Below are 21440 nucleotides of genomic sequence, written 5' to 3'. Positions count from 1 at the left end.
GGCGGGTTCGGTTGCTTTGGGGGGAGGGGGGCGGGTTGGGTCACTTTGGGGGGAGGGGGGCCGGGTTGGGTCGCTTTAGAAGGAGGTGGGGCGGTTTCGGTCGCTTTGGGAGGCGGGGCAGAGGAGGGGGGCTCGGCGGCCTGTTTGGGGGCAGCCTGGGGCGGGGCCTTGGCCTGCTGGGCCTGGCCCACTTCGGCCGGTTTTCGGGGAGAGGCCGGGGCGGCGGCGGCGGCGGCGGCGGGGGGCTCGTCGTGCACCGCCGAGGCGATGAGGCTGGAGGCGGAGCTGAAGATGGACGACCCGAAGCCGAACATCTTGCCCGAGACGGACGGGCCGGGGGCGGGCTGCGGGGGCGCGGCCTGGGGCCTGGAGCCGAAGCTCAGGCCGAAGAAGCCGGACTCCTGCTGCTTGGGGGGCGGAGCCTGCGGGGGAGCCGCGGACTTGGCGGGGGAGGGACCCGGGCTGCTTTTCGGCGTCTGCTGGGGGGGCGTTTGCTGGGGCGGCTTTTGATGGGGACCTTGTTGCCCTGGCTGGGCGGAGTCCTGTGTCGAAACAGGTGGTCCTGCTGGCTTGGGCTGCCCTGTAGCCAAACCGGGGCCTTTCTGAGCAGGCAGTGGGGTGGACGAACCGGGGCCTTTCTGAGAAGGTGGTGGGGTGGCTGGACTGGGCCCTTTCTGAGAAGGTGGTGGGGTGGCTGGACCGGGGCCTTTCTGAGCAGGCGGTGGGGTGGACGGACCGGGGCCTTTCTGAGCAGGCGGTGGGGTAGACGGACCAGGGCCTTTCTGAGCAGGCGGTGGGGTAGACGGACCGGGGCCTTTCTGAGCAGGCAGCGGAGTGGACGGACCGGGGCCTTTCTGAGCAGGCGGTGGGGTGGCTGGACCGGGGCCTTTCTGAGCAGGCGGCGGGGTGGACGGACCGGGGCCTTTTGGACCGGGGCCTTTCTGAGCAGGCGGCGGTGTGGACGGACCGGGGCCTTTTGGACCGGGGCCTTTCTGAGCAGGCGGTGGGGTGGACGGACCGGGGCCTTTCTGAGCAGGCGGCGGGGTGGCTGGAGGGGTGGCCGGCTTCCCAGCGTCCGGGCCAGTCTGCGGCCTGGTGAGCGGGGAGGGCCTCTTGGTCTCCGGCGGCTTGCTGGGCTCGGCCCTCGGGGTCTGCTTCAGAGGCGACGCCTGGGGCTTCGCCACGGGGGGCCCGGGGGGGTCCACGCCCCCCAGCGCCCGCTGCATCTGGCAGTTCAGACACAGCCACTCCTTCCCCTGCAAGAGCGACACACTCCGTTAGACGGCACCGCACACTGCTCACTAACGACAGCCAGGGAATGAGCATCCGAGACAGCCCTGGGGCCTGTTCACAAAGCAGGGTACCTGCACTGAGTAAAACCCGGAACTGGACCGGATCTGGAACACGGACTGAAGCAAAGAAGAGCTGTTCTGAGTTTTCACTCGGTGCAGTTATCCAGCTAACTCAGTAATCCTGCTTTGCGATACAGGCCCCTGGCTTTGGCACAAAGGAAACCAGACAAGCTTGATGTACTTGAACTTACATATGATATATATGAAAAACCTTTTAGCGCACGCCGAACCAATAACACAACCGACGATTGGTGCAGAACAAACGCCGCGGCCAATCGTCGGCCACGTTACTGGTTTTACGCGCGCTGAAAGGTTTTACATTCGCTGAAGGTCTTCGCTCGGGCCCGCGGTGGAATCGCACGGGGGCGGGGCACAATTTCCACCCGATTTTATGTCGCACAAATTATCCGCCGTTTGGCCTTTCAGGAGACAAATTAAGCTCAGATGCACGAGTTCATAACTGGTCATTGTAATGCAAAGCGCAGGCAGTTTTTTTAAAATTCATTATTATTTTTTTTTTTAGAAAAGGCCAACGAGGTGCCCCTGACACGGCAGTAAGGAGACACGGGCCCTCCCGGGGGAGGCGATAGCTTCCCAGTGTTAAAGGGGCATGAATATTTCACACGCCTTCTGTTGCTCTGTAACGAACGTATGCAACGGAATGCACGGCTAAAACAAGCCTATCTGCTAAACGAGCATATCTGCTAAACGAGCATATCTGCTAAACGAGCATATCTGCTAAACAAGCCTATCTGCTAAACAAGCATATCTGCTAAACGAGCATATCTGCTAAACGAGCATATCTGCTAAACAAGCCTATCTGCTAGGGATAATGACGCGAAGTGCATCAATACCATTTCAATAGCATCTGATGCTCAGTCGCAGACCTCAATAACCGCACTATTTTCTCCACCTCTCGAAAAGGCTTAACTGCTCAAATTATGAATTTGTGCTCTTGTTACGTTCGCACCGAGCGGAAAGCAGCCGGGGGGTGATCTGTGCGAAGGACGTTTTTTGTTTAACCCAGTAAACAGAGCAAGCTTCGTGAAAAGAAAATGTAACTGTTCTGTGGTGGAAAAAAAAAAAAAGACTGGTTAATTTTATCACAAAGGTAACAAAGAATGCTTGGTTTAAGACAAAAAAAAACAAAAAAAAAACATTCCAAATGAGGAAGAAAATTTGGCGGTCGACTGAAAACGGCTTCGCGCGGACGCGGTCGACGACGTTCGATTTCAAGCTGTCCTTCCGTTGGTTTCTGGCTCTCAAAGAAAGGCCATTCATTCGTCCTAACCGCCGATTCAGGCTGAGGCGCAACCGTAACCGCAGCTACGGCCTTTGTCGCCACGGCTACGCGACGTCGACTGGGCGGGATCCCTTTTTTTTTTTTTTTTTTTTCTCCGAACTGACATCACAACGCGATGCTATCGGTGTCCTGGCTAGTGATGTTTTCCTCTCATTTCTAGGAATTATGAACGACCTCATCATTCGTACGGCCTTCCTCAGGACTGTTTCATTCTGGCCAACGTAACACGAACGGTTATCGTGTGATAAGTGAACGTCGAGGCCGGTCGAAACGCAGCCCTTGTTTATTTTACGATACGGTATATTTTCAGTCGCCGTGCCTAGCAAGCGGCCGCTTTCCAATGGTTGCTTAAGCCATATGTGCACACAAAGCTTATCTCGACCGCATCCACACACACCATACGGGGGGGGGGGGGGGCCTCGTCAGCATGGCCTGATTAACCAGCTCGAGCATAGCAAACAACGCCGCGAAAAGCAAACAGACGCTCTTCCCGCGACCCCCTGCCACATTCGCGTCGAACGTCCCAAAACGAAAGGACCCGGGGACGTTCGCGTCGTCCGCTCGCTTGTAAAACGAGTCTAAATAAAGACGAAATCAAAAAATCACAAACGAAAATAAAATGCGAAAGGCGAAATGCGCAGACGTGTTTTTGTTTGCGGCTGAAACATGTTTATCCGCGGACAGGGTTTCCAATTGAATTCAGCGTAATCCCACTCGAGGGTGTTAAGAGGAAAACCGAGACCGAAATAAAGCAGATTTCTCACACCACCGGCAGACTGCTAAGTGGCGAATACGTGTGATATTAGATCCGATCCCGGAAGACGGCTCTCTACCTGCTGACTGAGAGTCTCTCTATCTGCCATTGCCAGGCTTTCTCTGACACGCTGAGCTGGGGCCCGATGAGATATGCGCCAGCTGCTAGCTCGCCCCATGCTAATGCCGCTAGCGCTGCCCCATGCTAATGTCGCTAGTGCTGCCCCACGCTAATGTCGCTAGTGCTGCCCCACGCTAATGTTGCCAGCGCTGCCCATGCTAACGCCACTAGCGCTGCCCCATGCTAATGTTGCTAGCGCTGCTCCATGCTAATGTCGCTAGCGCTGCCCCACGCTAATGTTGCTAGCGCTGCCCCATGCTAATGTTGCTAGCGCTGCCCCATGCTAATGTCGCTAGCGCTGCCTGTTTCTGCCTTCGCCTCGGAAATGCAACGAAAATGCATGAATCTGTAGAGGACCGTCTTCCATTACTCCACTGCAGGGAACAGAAATAATATTTCAACACGGGAGCCATGAGAGAGAGAGAGAGAGAGACAGAGAGAGAGAGAGTGAGAGAGAGGAAAGAAAACAAGGGATTATATTCAATCGACTTGCGCGTGAGAGCACTAAAAGACATCAGTGCGTGTGTATACATGCCGTCGCCATGGGAACTGGTTTATGATTCACAGTGACGCCGGCGACGGGTGACTGGGGGCGACGGCGGCGCTCACCACGGAGTCTGGCGGGCTGAAGCCGCAGAGGCTGCACACCACGGCCCGGCACTGGGTGCAGGTGCTGTAGTTGGGCCGCCCTGCGCCGTGCCGGTTCAGTTCGGTGCTCTTGCAGAGCGGGCAGAGGGATATCGGGCCCGGCGGACCGGCTTTGCCGGGTCCCTGAGGGGCGGGCCCTGCAGGTTGAGCCCCGTGTGGTCCCGGTGGGCCCTGCAGCTGGGGCCCAGGCTTTCCAGGGCCCTGAGGCTGGGATCCACTGCGAGGAGGGCCCTGCAGTTGGGGGCCTCCTTGCTTTGCAGCCCCCTGAGGGCCCTGCTGTTGGGCCCCAGGCTTTCCAGGCCCTGGATGCTGGGGTCCACCATGGGGAGGGCCCTGCTGTTGTGGCCCCCCTTGTTTTGGAGGTCCCTGGGAGCCCTGCTGTTGTGGCCCCCCTTGTTTTGGAGGCCCATGGGGGCCCTGCTGTTGTGCCCCCCCTTGTTTTGGAGGCCCCTGGGGGCCCTGCTGTTGTGGCCCCCCTTGTTTTGGAGGCCCCTGGGGGCCCTGCTGTTGTGCCCCCCCTTGTTTCGGAGGCCCCTGGGGGCCCTGCTGTTGTGCCCCCCCTTGTTTTGGAAGCCCCTGGGGGCCCTGCTGTTGTGCCCCCCCTTGTTTTGGAGGCCCCTGGGGGCCCTGCGGTTGGGGTCCAGGCTTTCCGGACGCTTGCTGAGGAGGGCCTCTCTGCTGTGGGGCCCCTTGTCCCTGTTTCGGAGGACCCCCCTGCTGCTTCTGCGGGGCCTTCCCGGGGCCGGCCTTCTGTCCCTGCTGCTGGGCCGGTTTCCCCTTCACCTCCTCCTCCTCTTCCTCCTCATCCTCCTCCTCCTCCTCCTCCTCCTCCCCCTGTTCCCCGAACAGGCTGAACTTGTTGACGGCGGAGGAGACGGCGCTCAGCGGGTTGGCCCCGCTCAGGAAGTTGGAGGAGAACATGGCGGCTCGGGGCGGGTCTTTGGCCTCGGGCCGCGGGCGCGGCTCCGCGAGGCCGGCGGACGACGGGCTCTTCCCCGGCGGGGCCTGCCTGCCTGCCGGACCCGCCCGGAGGGCATCAACCGTCTGGCTCTCGCTTATCCCAGAAGGGCCCTGGGCGGAGGAGGGCTGTCCTGTCCGCTGCGGCCGATGGCTCGCATCCACCTCGGGTTTCCTGAGCAGGGGAACGCAGACAGGGAGAAAGGGCGAGTGAGAAAGGGGGGCGTACCTCTAATGTCTACTTTGATGAGCTCCCTCAAAAAAAAAACACCACAAATTACATTACATTACATTACGGGCATTTGGCAGACGCTCTTATCCAGAGCGACGTACAACAAAGTGTAATAAGCATAACCAGGAACAAGTATGACGAAACCCCTTAGAGAGAAGTACCGGGTCCAAGTGCAGGGAACAACCGCATAGTTCAACTTGGACCCTGAAGGTTAAACTGATTAACACTAGCACAACGAGAACGGCAACAACGCAGTCTATGGGAAAAAAAAAACAAAAAAAAACAAAAAATACCCCAAACTGCAGGCTTCAGGCCACCAGTGATGTACATTTGGGTTTGTTTATGTATTTAGCATTTAGCAAACCGTGACAACTGTGTAGGTTTAAATACTGCCTGCATCCCAGACTTATTGCAACTGTACACTCTCAGAAAAAAAGGTACCATCCACTACCTAGAAAGGTACAATCGCTTGTCACTAGTACCTTTAGAGGTACAGTTTTGTACTTCGCTTAATGAACTGGAAATGTAAGCTGCGGATTCGCAGTCAACATGAGGGAACAGTGTTTTTTCTCCTTGCATTGCACCTCTTCTGCACTTTCCCTGTCTGTGCGATCGTGTGAATTTCACCTTTATATATAAAGCCTATTTCTACATTTTTAAATCAAGCCTATATCCAGCTAATTTAAACGTCGATTGGTCTTAATATAATCCAGACCAGGGTGTCCTCAGCCTGAAACTCTCATTAAACAACAGCATTTGATCCTCAGACTGGTTGTTTTCGCTCACCAGGTAGTAACCTTCCTGCTGTCCAGGTTAGCTTATAAAAGTTACAGTGCACACAATAGCACTTCATTTTTGGCGCACTGTAATTAAACGCAAGTAAATCAACATTACCCAAGGCTACGCATTACAAACGCACCAGAACGACTTTGAGCGGTAGCAGAAACGAATGAGTTGGAAAAAACTGTTATTTTTCTTGCAATCTCGTTTTCTCCGTGTTTGTCATCCGTGTCTGGCGCATGTTTCAGGACCTTGGACAGGGCTCGGGTCTGAAAAGCGAGGCAGACCAATGCTCCGCGCTTCCTCAGAACTAGACAGGATGTTTGATTGGCTTCTCTTCGAGAGTAATACAATATGCTCAATATAAAACGAGCGGGGGAATTAAACGAGTGCAGTCTTGTATCCATTTGTAGTTCTAAATTTAGCTATTAATATTGATACCCCTCCCTCGCCCAGCCTGGAGCAACAGTAACACATTCTGAATGTATGACAGACACTGACGATGTAGAAATTCACTTTCACGTTGACGTTACGCGTAGCCTTCCTACTAGCAAACGTGCCGTCAACGACACATAAAGAGAGTCAATTTAAACCGAACGTTATAATAACGCCTAGCTTCATGGCTATTATAAGAGACAGAGGAACGATTAGAGGGATGAAACGGGGGAAGCAGAAGGTGTTTAAGGTGGTCGAAGCCCATCCTGCAATGGATCGTCCTCACAGTTCTTTAACCAGTAGCCAGTTTGGCTAGCCATAATAATAATGTTGATTAAGTTGTGAGGCGACAGAAAAACGATCTGGTGTTACGATCCGAGAAATTTAAATAATCTGCCGGTTATGCTATGAAACACGCTGGGCCGAATATGAACAAAATATGACCCAAATGCATTGCGTTTACGATTTTGTGATAGCAAGGGGCTATAGTTAAAATGAAACATGTTGTTTCCAATAGGAACCCATAACGTAGTAAGAAATGATATAGTAAACAGCATCCAAACAGCAAGAGTGTAGCGACATCGCTTCCGTTTCTGCATGAGCTACTGTTTTACAACTCGCCGCTACTACATTATAATTATCGAATAACGGAAGGTAAATATGACTGGGTGTGAACACGTAATTCTATGTGCGGTTTTCTCCTGGTGCGCTAATTCCAGGCTGCCATGCACTAGCCACAACACCGCATCTATTTACAGCTCCCTGGTACGAGCAGGGGACGAGGTGGAAAATCTGACTGCACAAAAATAATGGAAGGAATGGAATAATGGATCGTGCCTTTGCGACGGCGCATCCCTTGCGCTTCCAGGCTTCGCTTGCGCCCTTGACATTACAGCGGCGATCTGTTTCCTCTCCTCCTCGCTCAGCTGGCTTAGATCCGCCTCCATTCCTGCCGGGACCTGAACGGAGCCCCCTTTGCCATCGGATGCGTCCCCTCCTGGCAATCCAGCGAGCCCCCCTTCCCCACCCTCCGCACTCGCCTCGTTCCCCATGACCGATCCCCGATCGGAACGACGCCCGACGGATTCAGAAGGTAAGCGCTTCGAACGGCAGAAATCCCACTGCGATTCGACTTCTCTGCCCGCTTCGCATCGTGAGTTAGCCCTCCATCTTTAGCCAGCCCTTCCGCGGTATCCGCCGTTTGTCTCGCGCATCCCTGCTACCGCCGCGGATGGAGGTTAAAGAGCTCCCGAGTCCAAACCTCTCCCAGCCCTCTCGCGCCAACGCGCATGTTCCTCCTTTGACAGGTGATCAGCGCACATCACCACGCGAAAACGGAACTTAAAGGGACAGCGCGTGTATTATGACTGCAACATTCATGCGCGCCGTGCACATCAGCGCTATCCTATTTACATTTTATTATTCACACTATATAGTATTTATAAACAACAGGCAAGACGCCGCTAATGCTCAAAAAATGGTGTGCAATTCTGAAACAGAATGCAACTTAACAACCCCTTTTTTTCAAATTCATTTTTAATTGACTTCAGTTTCGAAACTTAACGATATCATCCAATATCATTAAATTATTAATTTGTCGATTAACTTTATTCGTTCATCTGGAAGGGCTGATTGGGGCCTTTTTTTTAAGACACCCCTTTGGGCTTGGCCACAGCTGCATCCCATTCAGTTTGAGGGGCATGGGCTCAGGCCAAGAAAAAGACCCCCCCGCCCCATGTCGGCACACTACATCATTAAATTGTAAAAAACGGCTGCCCCCATTCCCTATCATCTGACATATTAGTTTTATTATGACTACAGCGATTTAATTAAGTTTAATAACAATAATCTTAATTATAACAATAACAGCGGCAACAACACAACAACAACAACAACAATAATAATAATAATAATAATAATAATAATAGCAGTAGTCCTTGTCTAAAAAAATAACAAAAACACAATATCCAGGATTCCTTCAATCGGAATCATCACAGGCCTTGTGCTTCATGTTAGATTTAAGGTAGGGGCATTTGCTTCAGCTACTATGGAGAAAATATGAACACAGGCGCTTGGGCACAGAAAGGCCTTTTGGATTGAGTGTCCCACATCCACATTTCATTGATACCAGCCACAAAGGATACCAGCCAAAAAACTCTTTGAATAAGGGACTGGAAGAGCGCTAGAGAGCTCATAAGCTCTGTCTCAGTGAAGGCCACACTATAGTTGGACCAGTTATCTAAACTAAGCATCTCTGTGAGCCAAACAAAGAGAGAGACGTGCTCAGTGCTGCTCCCCGGGGCAAAATGGCCTCTTTCAACGAGTCACCTCATGCGTCCTGTAAATCTGCGGATATTACACGGCCTCCAGGCAGACTCCGGCTCACGTTGTGGAGAGAGGACAGCCGACACAGCGTGAAGTGTCACTGCCCCCACGTGCGCCGGCGTCTTCCTCCGAACGCAGTCGTCGACGGTTTCAGACGAACGGGATTTTGTCGTTTTTGGGAACGTTCCGTGCTCGACGCTCTCGGTGTGAAAATGGCCCAATTTTCCACGAGCAGCAGGGAAGGATAAAATGGGGAACATCAACAAATATACGCGTTCTGTTTTTGGACTCTTCCCCCCCCCCAACCTTTTTCTCCGCAATCTGAAAGCGCGTGCCGTAGCGCCCCCCCCCCAGTGGAGCCGAAGCGCGTGCACCTCTACGACGCGCTCCGCGCTGAGCCAGCACCCGCCACCGCGTCGCCGCCAGAAGAAACAGAACTCAAGCGTGACCCCGGGAAACCCTCCGGCTGACTCCCCCAAAACCGCCCCGTTCCCTGCGAGGGGAGACCCGGCGCGTCCCGTCGGCCGCGGGGTTCCCGGAGTCACGGTCGACGTCGCCGCGGTGGAGGTCCCCCCCCCCAACCCCCGCGACCCTACGGCCCGGCTTCTTCTGCTGACGAGGCTGTTTCGGAGCAAACGGACTGAATATTCATGCGCTTAACGAGGGCCCCGCGGAGGCTCGTCTGAGCGCGGCGGCCCCCTGGGTCCACAGAGCGGCTGTGAGAACACATAAAGGCTGCCATTACCATAGCGATCACAGCCTTATGATAGCCTTCTATTACCATAGAGATCAGAGCCTTATTCTATTACCATAGAGATCAGAGCCTTATGATAGCCTTCTATTACCATAGAGATCAGAGCCTTATTCTATTACCATAGAGATCAGAGCCTTATGATAGCCTTCTATTACCATAGCGATCAGAGCCTTATTCTATTACCATAGAGATCAGAGCCTTATTCCATTACCATAGAGATCAGAGCTTCATGAAAGCTTTCTATTACCATAGAGATCAGAGCCTTATTCTATTAGCATAGTGATCAGAGCCTTATGATAGCCTTCTATTACCATAGAGATCAGAGCCTCATTCTATTACCATAGAGATCAGCCCTTATTCCATTACCATAGCCATCAGAGCCTTATGATAGCCTTCTATTACCATAGCGATCAGAGCCTTATTCTATTAGCATAGAGATCAGAGCCTTATTCCATTACCATAGAGATCAGAGCTTTATGATAGCCTTCTATTACCATAGAGATCAGAGCCTTATTCTATTACCATAGAGATCAGAGCCTTATTCTATTACCATAGAGATCAGAGCCTTATGATAGCCTTCTATTACCATAGAGATCAGAGCCTTATTCTATTACCATAGTGATCAGAGCCTTATTCCATTACCATAGCGATCAGAGCCTTATTCCATTACCATAGCCACCAGAGCCTTATGATAGCCTTCTATTACCATAGAGATCAGAGCCTTATTCTATTACCATAGAGATCAGAGCCTTATTCTATTACCATAGAGATCAGAGCCTTATTCCATTACCATAGCGATCAGAGCCTTATTTCATTACCATAGAGATCAGAGCCATATTCAATTACCATAAAGTTCAGATCCTTATTCCATTACCATAGAGATCAGAGCCATATTCCATTACCATAGAGATCAGAGCCTTATTCCGTTACCATAAATATCAGAGCCTTATTCCGTTACCATAGAGATCAGAGCCTTATTCCCACTAGAATTAACAGCACAAAACACAGTATCAAAGCCTCGGGACACTGGAATAAATGGCCTGGAATGTACAGGATCCTTTTTTTTATTGGGCCAATTATTTTCATGGATTTTGAACAGGAAAAGTGCAACAGGGCCTAGCCAATGTCACAGCTAAATCATTTAGACAAAATGTAGCCTAACACAACAGTAGAGATGCGTCTAGTTCCACTTTCATCCTCCGGCTAGTAATCGTTTGTAGGGGTAGATACACAAAGATGTGTTTTACTCAGCTGATAAATGAGCTGTAATGCATTTGAAGCCGGTACTGGGTCTCAGGACACGCAGGCAACCATCTTCCACTGGGAAGGAACTTCCTCTTAGACTTTGTCTAGTTCCCTGTTTGCACCAAAAAACTAAATTAAAGGGACATGCGTGTTTAAAGAGCGTGTGAACTAAAGAACAGGGCTCATCTTGCTGTGCCACATTTTATTTAGTTCTACTTAATTAAACTTTAATACCGCATTTTCAGAACTAGCCATACACAAAAAGCCTCATAACTCAGCTTCTTTCAACATTAAAACACAGATATTATTCACCTGCACTCACATAAATACAAACATGATTTAAAACTGAAAGGTACAAGCCGACACAGAGTTGATTCATGCTGTACTAAAAACGCAGCTTTCGCATTTTCGGTCGCTAAATTCATTCACAGAGTATGAATCACACAAAGAGCTACTCTTCAGAGGAAGTCATTCATCTGACCCTGGGTTCAACCTGAGCCGCTAATCTCCATTAGCACCGGCTGGGGCTACGGCGTGATCTTCCACCCGCTCCCTCCCCGGAACTCCTCCTCTCTTCTCCCCTTCTCCTCCTCTCTCTCCCTCTCTCCTCTCTCTCTCTCTCTCTCTCTCTCTCTCTCTCTCTCTCTCTCTCTCCCTCTCTCACTCTCTCTCACTATGCTCTGACAGAAGCTCCCGTTGGGGTTGGGGTTGGGGTGGTGGGTGGGGGTTGAGGAGCGGCGGTGGGCGAGCACCAACCCGAAACGCGACGCCACAGACAGGCCAGGTGACCCGGCTTTTTGCGCACAGAGCGGGCTTTCCGTTTCACACCAAATCTAAGATAAGGGGGAGGGGAGGGGTGAACGTCCAATCGCGGGCCGTGCACTGATGACGGACAGGCGCTCGCAGCCGGTGTAGGCAAGCGAAGACCGAGAGAGGGCGGGGCGACTCGTTCGCCCTTTCGGTTTCAGCTCCGGCTGACTTCTTTTGACTTTTTTTCGGTAAAAGGACGACGTCGCTTCCTCTCGGCCGCCCTCAGCGATTGGTCGATCGTGCCCGCCCGTGAAGCCACCGAGCGCGATCGACCAATCGCACGGGGTTCGCGGTGCGGGGGACCGCCCTCGCGTCCTTGCTGAATCGTGAACCGTGCTCTCTCTCAATATGGCCGTCTTGTCGCCCACCAGGCAAATGGTGTAAATAAATCCCGGCTGGAGTGGCTGTCACGCATCCTTAAGGTGAGATTGGGGGGCGGGCAGGGGGTGAGTCACTACCCCAAATCCCCCCCCCCCCCCTCCCTGCCCGCCCCAATACCGCTCACTGTAAAGACCTATGAGATTGATGAATGACGCTGAATGCATTAATGAATCCATTCATTGCATAATTACAAACGGACACACAGGGAGCGCGGATCAGTTTTTTATGAGCGTGAGTCAGGCTGGAACGCCGCCTGTGCGCCTCTCGCCGGAGGACAGGAGCGCGGGGGTTGTGGAGTGCGCGGCAACGTGCGGCAGGTGCGGTCAGGGTGCGGCAGGGTGCGGTCGGGTGTGGTCATGGTGTGGTCTCGTGCAGTCAGGGTGCAGGTCTTCGGGTGCAGTCAGGTGTGCGGTCAGGGTGCGGTCCGGTGTGGTCTGTGGTGTGGGTCTGGGTGCAGTCAGGGTGCAGTCGGGGGGTGCGGTCTCGGTGCGGTCGGGGTGCGGTCAGGGTGTGGTCATGGTGTGGTCTCGGTGCAGTCAGGGTGCGGTCTCGGTGCAGTCAGGGTGCGGTCAGGGTGTGGTCAGGGTGCGGTCGCGGTGCGGTCAGGGTGCGGTCACAGTGCGGTCTCGGTGCGGTCGGGGTCGGGGTGGGGGCCGAGCGGCTCACCCAGGACATGCGCAGGGGCCCCGGGCGAAGGCTCACTGACCGCACATCCGCAGGGAACGCTAACGGAATGTCCACGCGAGTCATCGCCAGCGAGACGAACTCTCTCGCCGCATACGGGCGGCAGTGTAGTGTAACGGGTAAGGAGCTGGTCTTGTAACATAAAGGTCGCAGGTTCGATTCCCGGGTAAGGACACTGTTGTTGTACCCTTGAGCAAGGTACTTAACCTGCATTGCTTCAGTATATATCCAGCTGTATAAATGGATGCAGTGTAAACCCGATGTGAAAAGTCGTGTAAGTCGCTCCGGATAAGAGCATCTGTTAAATGCCTAGTGCAGTGCAATGTAACGCATGAAGTGAGAAGTTCTTTGCGCGTCTGGGGTGTACCGATGGCGGCCATCCCGCTGCCCTTAGCGCTAGGGCGACATAGCTCAGGAGGTAAGACCGATTGTCTGGCAGTCGGAGGGTTGCCAGTTCAAACCCCGCCCTGGGCATGTCGAAGTGTCCTTGAGCAAGACACCTAACACCTAACCCCTAACTGCTTTGGCGAATGAGAGGCATCAATTGTAAAGCGCTTTGGATAAAAGCGCTATATAAATGCAGTCCATTTACCATTTAGGGTTCGTGCGGTGAGCTCAGCGGGGCAGGGCTCCGCCTCCTCTCTGCGACGAGGGGAGGAAGCGGCTCTCAGATTTAAACGTTGAGTGCGGATTTAAGTGCTACAGCTGTTCAGCGTTCCCGAAATAAGGCGAGGGATAAGAGATCCTGACATACGCTGGAAGCGGTCCTGCAGGAAAGAGCGTTTACAGTGCGCAAGGAGTGGGAACTGAATGACTAACGCACATCTCCTGTATGAGAAAGAGAGAGAGAGAGAGAGAGAGAGAGAGAGAGTGAGTCAGTCAGTGAGAGAGAAAGAGAGAGTGACTCTGTGAGTGTGTGTGTGTGTGTGTGTGTGTGAACGCAAACCAATGAACCAGCTAAGCCTGTGCACAGCAGTGTCCGAAGGCACGCAGCGCAGCCGCGAAGTGTGCCTTTTTATAAAACAGTGCCCCCGATGGAGGAAACGGGCAGTGCGCCTGGCCCCGGTAATCCCCCCTGATCCGCGCTGGGGCAGATAATGCTCGCGATCAGCAGGAGCCCCGAGGAGCCGGGGCGGGATTTAGCCCTCCCCCCCCTCCTTCCTGTCCTGCGGTGGAAAGAGTCAGGGAGGAGCCAGCGCGCTAGCAGGGGTTTTAGCGGGGGGTTTAGCGGGCACTCTCTCACTGCGCGTTCGATCCCAGGGCGAACGGCGCGTCGTGGACGCAGCCCGCGGCTCCCAGCTTTTCAATGGGGGCCCGAGCCGCTCCGAGCGCGCGGCTAACGCCAGAGCGCTAACGCCGGAGCACTAACGCCAGAGCGCTAATGCCAGAGCGCCAACGCCGGAGCGCTAATGCCAGAGCACTAACGCCAGAGCGCTAACGCCGGAGCGCTAACGCCGGAGCTGCTAACGCCAGAGCGCTAACGTCGGAGCGCTAACGCCGGAGCGCTAACACCAGAGCGCTAACACCAGAGCAATAACGCCAGAGCGCTAACGCCGGAGCGCTAACGCCACAGTGCTAACGCCGGAGCGCTAACACCAGAGCAATAACGCCAGAGCAATAACACCGGAGCGCTAACGCCGGAGCGCTAACGCCGGAGCGCTAACGTCGGAGCACTAACGCCGGAGCGCTAACGCCGGAGCGCTAACACCAGAGCGCTAACGCCAGAGCTGCTAACGCCGGAGCGCTAACGCCGGAGCGCTAACGCCGGAGCGCTAACCCCAGAGCGCTAATGCTGGAGCGCTAACCCCAGAGCGCTCACGCCAGAGCGCTAATGCTGGAGCGCTAACCCCAGAGCGCTCACGCCAGAGCGCTAATGCCGGAGCGCCGACATTCTGTCCGTGACAGAAACACAGACAGGGCGAGTCCCGGGGCGAAGCGCGGACGCGACCCGTACGTTTTGAGGCGGCGACGCGACTACGAATCAGCAGCTGGTACTTTATGATGTCACAAGTGGGTTAGGCTGCGCTCCCCGTTTGTCACTAACTGACGCTGATGACCCAAAGCTGGCCCCAGACCCCGGGGGCCGGGCGCCGTTCCTCTCAGCGCACACGCACCGAATGGGTTAGAGCTCCTGCAGCCTCCCTCACGAGGGGCGAGCGTGGAGGCGCGAGCGAGGAGGCGCAAGGAGGTTTTATCTGCTCTGCACAGCTCCGGGGCTCGCAGAGTTCTGAGCCTCGCTCGCCCACCCCACCTGCACACAGAGCCCCGCTCGCCCACCCCACCTGCACACAGAGCCCCGCTCGCCCACCCCACCTGCACACAGAGCCTCGCTCGCCCGCCCCGCCTGCACACAGAGCCTCGCTCGCCCACCCCACCTGCACACAGAGCCCCCCCCACCCCACCTGCACACAGAGCCCCCCCACCCCACCTGCACACAGAGCCCCGCTCGCCCACCCCACCTGCACACAGAGCCTCGCTCGCCCGCCCCGCCTGCACACAGAGCCTCGCTCGCCCCACCCACCTGCACACAGAGCCTCGCTCGCCCACCCCACCTGCACACAGAGCCTCGCTCGCCCACCCCACCTGCACACAGAGCCCCCCCCACCCCACCTGCACACAGAGCCTCGCTCGCCCACCCCACCTGCACACAGAGCCTCGCTCGCCCGCCCCACCTGCACACAAAGCCTCGCTCGCCCACCCCACCTGCACACAGAGCCCCCCCCACCCCACCTGCACACAGAGCCCCCCCCACCCCACCTGCACACAGAGCCCCCCCCACCCCACCTGCACACAGAGCCTCGCTCGCCCACCCCACCTGCACACAGAGCCTCGCTCGCCCGCCCCACCTGCACACAAGCCTCGCTCGCCCACCCCACCTGCACACAGAGCCCCCCCACCCCACCTGCACACAGAGCCTCGCTCGCCCACCCCGCCTGCACACAGAGCCTCGCTCGCCCACCCCACCTGCACACAGAGCCCCACCCCACCTGCACACAGAGCCCCCCCCCACCTGCACACAGAGCCCCCCCCCACCCCACCTGCACACAGAACCCCCCCCCACCTGCACACAGAGGCACATCTGACACTTACTCACGAGAGAAATGCACAGCTGTTTCCCTGTGAGTCTCTCTCTCTCCCTCTCTCTCTGTCTCTCTCTCCCTCTCACTCTCTCTCTCCCCCCCCCCCCCCCCTTCTCTCTCTCTCCCCCCCCCCTCTCTCTCATGTCTCTCCCTCTCTCTCAGGAGCAAGGTCAGAGTGTAATGAATCCGGTAACCGGATCTCAGCGCCTCTGCCAGTTTCATTAAATTTAAATATCCGCCTGCATGGTGGAAAGAGATCTGTGGAGAGGGGACAGGCAGCCACACCTGAGACGTAACCATTATACAGAGAATATCTCTATAACTTCAAACAGGTTTCACTGAGCTTACAACACACCTAGGCAGCGGCAAAACGCTTGTATGTCAGCATTATTATTATAATTATTATTATTATTATTATTGATAGTTTACTTTATATTTGGAACGCCGGTGTGCCTAGATGCAAGGCAGAAGAGAGCGCGGACGCTTCCATTGAACCCAAAGCGACAGTCGACAAGCCACGAAACAAGAAAGCCGCCCGGCGGGCGAAGTCGGCCGGACGCTCGGAAAGAGTGCGAACTGAAGTGGGAGAGTCGCGTACCTTCCCAGGCGCGGGCGGGCGAAGCCCCCCTCTGGTGTTCCGGCACGTTCCGGGCGGCGTCTGGCAGCGCTCCTTATCCCTGGGGCTCCCGCAAGAAGGACTGGCGGTCCGATCCCGCCCGCTACGAGCGCTCCACTGACGGGGCGGACCGGCCGATTACCCGCCAAACTAAAAATAAATACCTCCTTAAAGGGACAGCGCGCCTTTATCTCCCGCCACCCATCTCCCTCCTCTCCCCCGGGGACAGCCCTCCTCCTCCCCCCCTCTGACGTCAGACCCGCGCTAAGCTTCTTACCGCCGATCTGCCGCCCGTCCTCGGCCCTCCTCCCGCGCGCCGAGCCAAATCCGCGTCCTAGCAACCGTGCGTGTGCGTGTGCGTGTGTGTGTGTGTGTGTGGGGGGGTGTGTGTGTGTGTGTGGGGGGTATGGTGTGTGTGTGTGTGTGTGGGGGGGGGGGGGTGGGGGGGGGTCGGGGGTTCAAATGTAACTGCTACCAATTCAATTCAATTCAATTCCCAATCTAATTGTCATTTTAAATAAATTAAAAATATGAGGCATTTGCTTTTTTTTTGTTCAGCTTCCTCGCTTAAGGCCCACTGTTGCCAAACGACAGGGAAGTCCCGTCTCTTTGGAAGAGGGCCGGCGTGGGTGAAGGCTTTCACTTGGGTGCAGGCTTTTCACTCACTGCTGAAACCTGGGATTTGACCGGTCAGCCAGTCAAGGTCAGGCCGGGCAGCGCTCGGAGCTCAGAGCTCTCAGCGTATTTCAGACCGGACAGAGCTCAGAGCTCAGAGCTCCCAGCGCTTTCGCTGCGTATTTCAGACCGGGCAGCGCTCAGAGCTGAGAGCTCTCTGCGTATTTCAGACCGGGCAGCGCTCAGAGCTCAGAGCTCCCAGCGCTTTCGCTGCGTATTTCAGACCGGGCCGAACCGGAGCTGCGGCGTTCTCCAGCGCTGCGCGAAGCCAAACCCGCTGATTTTAAAAAGCGTGTCTATTAATCATGGCCGCCGGGCCAGCGGAGAAAGAGCCGGTCGAGGGTAAGGCCTGTTGCTCTTGGAGCTGTTTTCAGAGGGCGGGCCTTTACTAATGATGGGGCAGGCCTGAATGCAGGCCCCTCTGGCTAATGCTCCAGGGTGGGGGCGGGGGGGAGGGTGGTTATTAAAATGTAATTCTCCTAGCGTGGGTGTGGCATGGGGCTGGGGGGGGTGTGGATCTGATGAAGCAGATGGGGGGGGTGGATCTGGTGTGGCGGGATGCTGGGGGGGGGGGGTGGATCTGGTGTGGCGGGATGCTGGGGGGGGGTGTGGATCTGGTGTGGCGGGATACTGGGGGTAGGGGTGTGGATCTGGTGTGGCGGAATGCTGGGGGGGTGGGTGGGGGGTGGGGGCTGGACACGGCCACAGCTGAAAGAGCGCTCTAGCCTCCACCGCCACGCCCAAATGCATAAGACGCAACCGGAGCTTTCTGTCACAGCGCTGAGCTGGGGGGACAGGAGCTGGCAGGCTGGAATACCAGCGGGGGGAACGCCAAAGCACCCTGAACACTGCACTCCGCCTGAACCCCCCCCGCCCCAAACGCACCCCAAAATCACCCCGCACAGAGGGGTCGACTCAACCTGCCAGTAATGCACAGCAAAGTAAGTGCTAGGTCTGTTGTGGATCTGCTTGTGTGCGTGCGCTGTATGTCTGTGACTTTGTGTGTTAGTGTGCGTGTTGTGTGCGTACCTACATGCCTGTGTGTGTGTGAGTGTGTGTGTGTGTGTGTGCATGTGCGTGCGGGTGTGTGCGTGCGTGTGTGTGTGTGTGAGTGCGTGTGTGTGTGTGTGTGTGCATGTGAGTGCGCGTGTGTGTGTGCGTGAATGTTTGTGTGTTAGTGTATGTGCGTGTGAGTGCGTGTGTGTGAGTACGTGTGTGTGTGTGTGTGTGTGTGTGAGTGTTAGTGTGCGTTTGTGTGTGTGTGTGTTAGTGTGTGTGCGTGTGCGTGTGTGTGTGTGAGTGCGTGTGTGAGTGTTAGTGTGCGTTTGTGTGTGTGTGTGCGTGTGTGCGTGTGAGTGTGTGTGTGTGTGGGTGTGAGTGAGTGTGTGTGTGTGTGTGTGAGTGTGTGTGTGTGTGTGTGTGTGTTAGTGTGTGTGCGTGTGCGTGTGTGTGTGTGAGTGCGTGTGTGAGTGTTAGTGTGCGTTTGTGTGTGTGTGTGCGCGTGTGCGTGTGAGTGTGTGTGTGTGTGTGGGTGTGAGTGAGTGTGTGTGTGTGTGTGTTAGTGTGCGTTTGTGTGTGTGTGTGTTAGTGTGTGTGCGTGTGCGTGTGTGTGTGTGAGTGCGTGTGTGAGTGTAGTGTGCGTTGTGTGTGTGTGTGCGCGTGTGCGTGTGAGTGTGTGTGTGTGTGTGGGTGTGAGTGAGTGTGTGTGTGTGTGTGTTAGTGTGCGTTTGTGTGTGTGTGTGTTAGTGTGTGTGCGTGTGCGTGTGTGTGTGTGAGTGCGGGTGTGAGTGTTAGTGTGCGTTTGTGTGTGTGTGTGTTAGTGTGTGTGAGTGCGTGCGTGTGTGTGTGAGTGTGTGTGTGTGTAATATTAATCGCATTAGGGGGGTAATCTCACACAGCTGGGCGTTTCTGCTGCGTTGGGATCCCGGCGGCGCTTCCTCACTGATGACAAAAAGGCTAAAAGGCTCCCGTCAGCCGCAGCTCACTCCCGCCGCTGAACAAGAGCATCATGGGACTGCAGATCCAGCCTTCAGCTCCCTGCCTCAGACAAACAGGGCGCCAACCCGCGAAGCACCATCACTTATAATTCCCGGCTTATAACCTAACCTGCTCCGGGCCTACCCGAACGGCAGGGATGTTTCATCTGAAGGGGGTGACATAGCTCAGGAGGTAAGACCGATTGTCTGGCAGTCGGAGGGTTGCTGGTTCAAACCCCGCCCTGGGCATGTCGAAGTGTCCTTGAGCAATACACCTGACCCCTAACCCCTAACTGCTGGCAATGAGAGTATCAATAACGCTTGATAAAGCGCATATAAAGCAGCCGTTTCCATTACACGCAACAGGCGTTCCAACCGCTCGCAGAAATCGACAATTAAGACTTCTTCTGCGACGGGTCTTGCGCTGGTCTGTCTGTCTGGTCAAACTCAAGCCGGAGAACCTGCCTTCCACCGGAACCCAAGCACCAAACAGCTTCCCCCGGCCGATCGACGTCGGACTTGTTTTCCTACCGTGCAGGCCCTTGTAAGACAACGTTTTGGATTCTGTAAACAACACAACATTTTTTTTTTTTTTTTTGCATCCCTCTCCTGTAGGGAGAAGCCATTTTTTTTTGTGGAAACAAGACTTATATAAAAACGGGCCGTTTCTTTTCTGGAAGGTTTCTGAGGAGCAGCTCCGCTAAGCGGGTGCGACGTAGGGCGACGTAGCTCAGGAGGTAAGACCGATTGTCTGGCAGTCGGAGGGTTGTCGGTTCAAACCCCGCCCTGGGCATGTCGAAGTGTCCTTGAGCAAGACACCTAACCCCTAACTGCTCTGGTGAATGAGAGGCATCAATTGTAAAGCGCTATATAAATGCAGTCCGTTTACCATTTACAATGGTTTGGATTCTATAAACAACACAACATTTTTTTTTGCATCCCTCTCCTGTAGGGAGAAACCATTTTTTTGTGGAAACGAGACTTATATAAAAACGGGCCGTTTCTGAGGAGCAGCTCCGCTGAGCGGACGGAGTGTAGCACAGTGGGTAAGGAACTGGGCTTGTAACCGAAAGGTCGCAGGTTCGATTCCCGGGTAAGGACACTGCCGTTGTACCCTTGAGCAAGGTACTTAACCTGCATTGCTTCAGTATATATCCAGCTGTATAAATGGATGCAATGTAAATGCTATGTAAAAAGTTGTGTAAGTCGCTCTGGATAAGAGCGTCTGCTAAATGCCTGTAATGTGATGTAATGTAATGTCTGATGTTCGCAGTTTGAGTGACAGCCCAGACCGGGCTCCTTCCACCCGACCGGTCTCCCCCCCCTCCCCCCCTTGGAAGGGGTAACGCTATCGCGCGGCCTAGCCTCGAACCCGTATATAATTGAAGAGGTGTAAAACAAGATGCGCTATGGAATAACTGGAGACGCAGTCCGGCGTGTGTTTGGTTTTGCCGCAGGGTCGCAGGGTCGAAGGTCGGCTCGCCGCGGCACGTCGTTATTATTCGCGTGCTGTGTAGCGCACACGCGCTCATGCTAACCGCTCGCTTCCCGCTAACGTGGCAACCCAGTGAGTACCGCTGGTCATCCTTATGCACTCCACTGCCATACTTACACACTGCGCTGCCATACTTACACACTGCGTAAGGAGGCCAGCGCAGTGCGTAAGGAGGCCAGCGCAGTGCGTAAGGAGACCAGTGCAGTGTGTAAGGAGGCCAGCGCAGTGTGTAAGGATGACCAGCGCAGTGTGTAAGGAGGCCAGTACAGTGCGTAAGGATGACCAGTGCAGTGTGTAAGGAGGCCAGCGCAGTGCGTAAGGATGACCAGTGCAGTGTTTAAGGAGGCCAGCGCAGTGCGTAAGGAGGGCAGTGCAGTGTGTAAGGATGACCAGTGCAGTGCGTAAGGAGGCCAGCGCAGTGCGTAAGGATGACCAGTGCAGTGTGTAAGGATGACCAGTGCAGTGTGTAAGGAGGCCAGTACAGTGTGTAAGGATGACCAGTGCAGTGTGTAAGGAGGCCAGTACAGTGTGTAAGGATGACCAGCGCAGTGTGTAAGGATGACCAGTGCAGTGTGTAAGGATGACCAGTGCAGTGTGTAAGGATGACCAGTGCAGTGCGTAAGGATGACCAGTGCAGTGCGTAAGGATGACCAGTGCAGTGTGTAAGGATGACCAGTGCAGTGTGTAAGGATGACCAGCGCAGTGTGTAAGGATGGCCAGTACAGTGCGTAAGGAGGCCAGCGCAGTGCGTAAGGAGGCCAGCGCAGTGCGTAAGGAGACCAGCGCAGTGTGTAAGGATGGCCAGTGCAGTGTGTAAG

At 55.0% G+C, this 21440-nt stretch overlaps 1 protein-coding gene across 1 annotated transcript in view; it reads right to left on the bottom strand.

Annotated features, from left to right (window-relative positions):
• LOC135246029 (protein piccolo-like) overlaps positions 1-7633 on the bottom strand; it is a 118953-nt gene extending 111320 nt beyond the window's left edge. The window contains exons 1-3 of the mRNA XM_064319521.1: positions 7475-7633; positions 4139-5365; positions 45-1256 (exon numbers count right to left, since the gene is read on the bottom strand). Coding sequence (XP_064175591.1) covers positions 45-1256; positions 4139-5365; positions 7475-7633 — 2598 coding nt within the window. The remainder of the gene's footprint in view (positions 1-44; positions 1257-4138; positions 5366-7474) is intronic.
• Between the last annotated feature and the right edge of the window lie 13807 nt (positions 7634-21440).

The sequence above is a fragment of the Anguilla rostrata genome, chromosome 19 (assembly GCF_018555375.3).
Source record: "Anguilla rostrata isolate EN2019 chromosome 19, ASM1855537v3, whole genome shotgun sequence".
Classification (NCBI taxonomy): Eukaryota; Metazoa; Chordata; class Actinopteri; order Anguilliformes; family Anguillidae; genus Anguilla; species Anguilla rostrata.
Note: the sequence above shows the minus strand (reverse complement) of the source record. Positions and strands in the feature narration are given on the sequence as shown.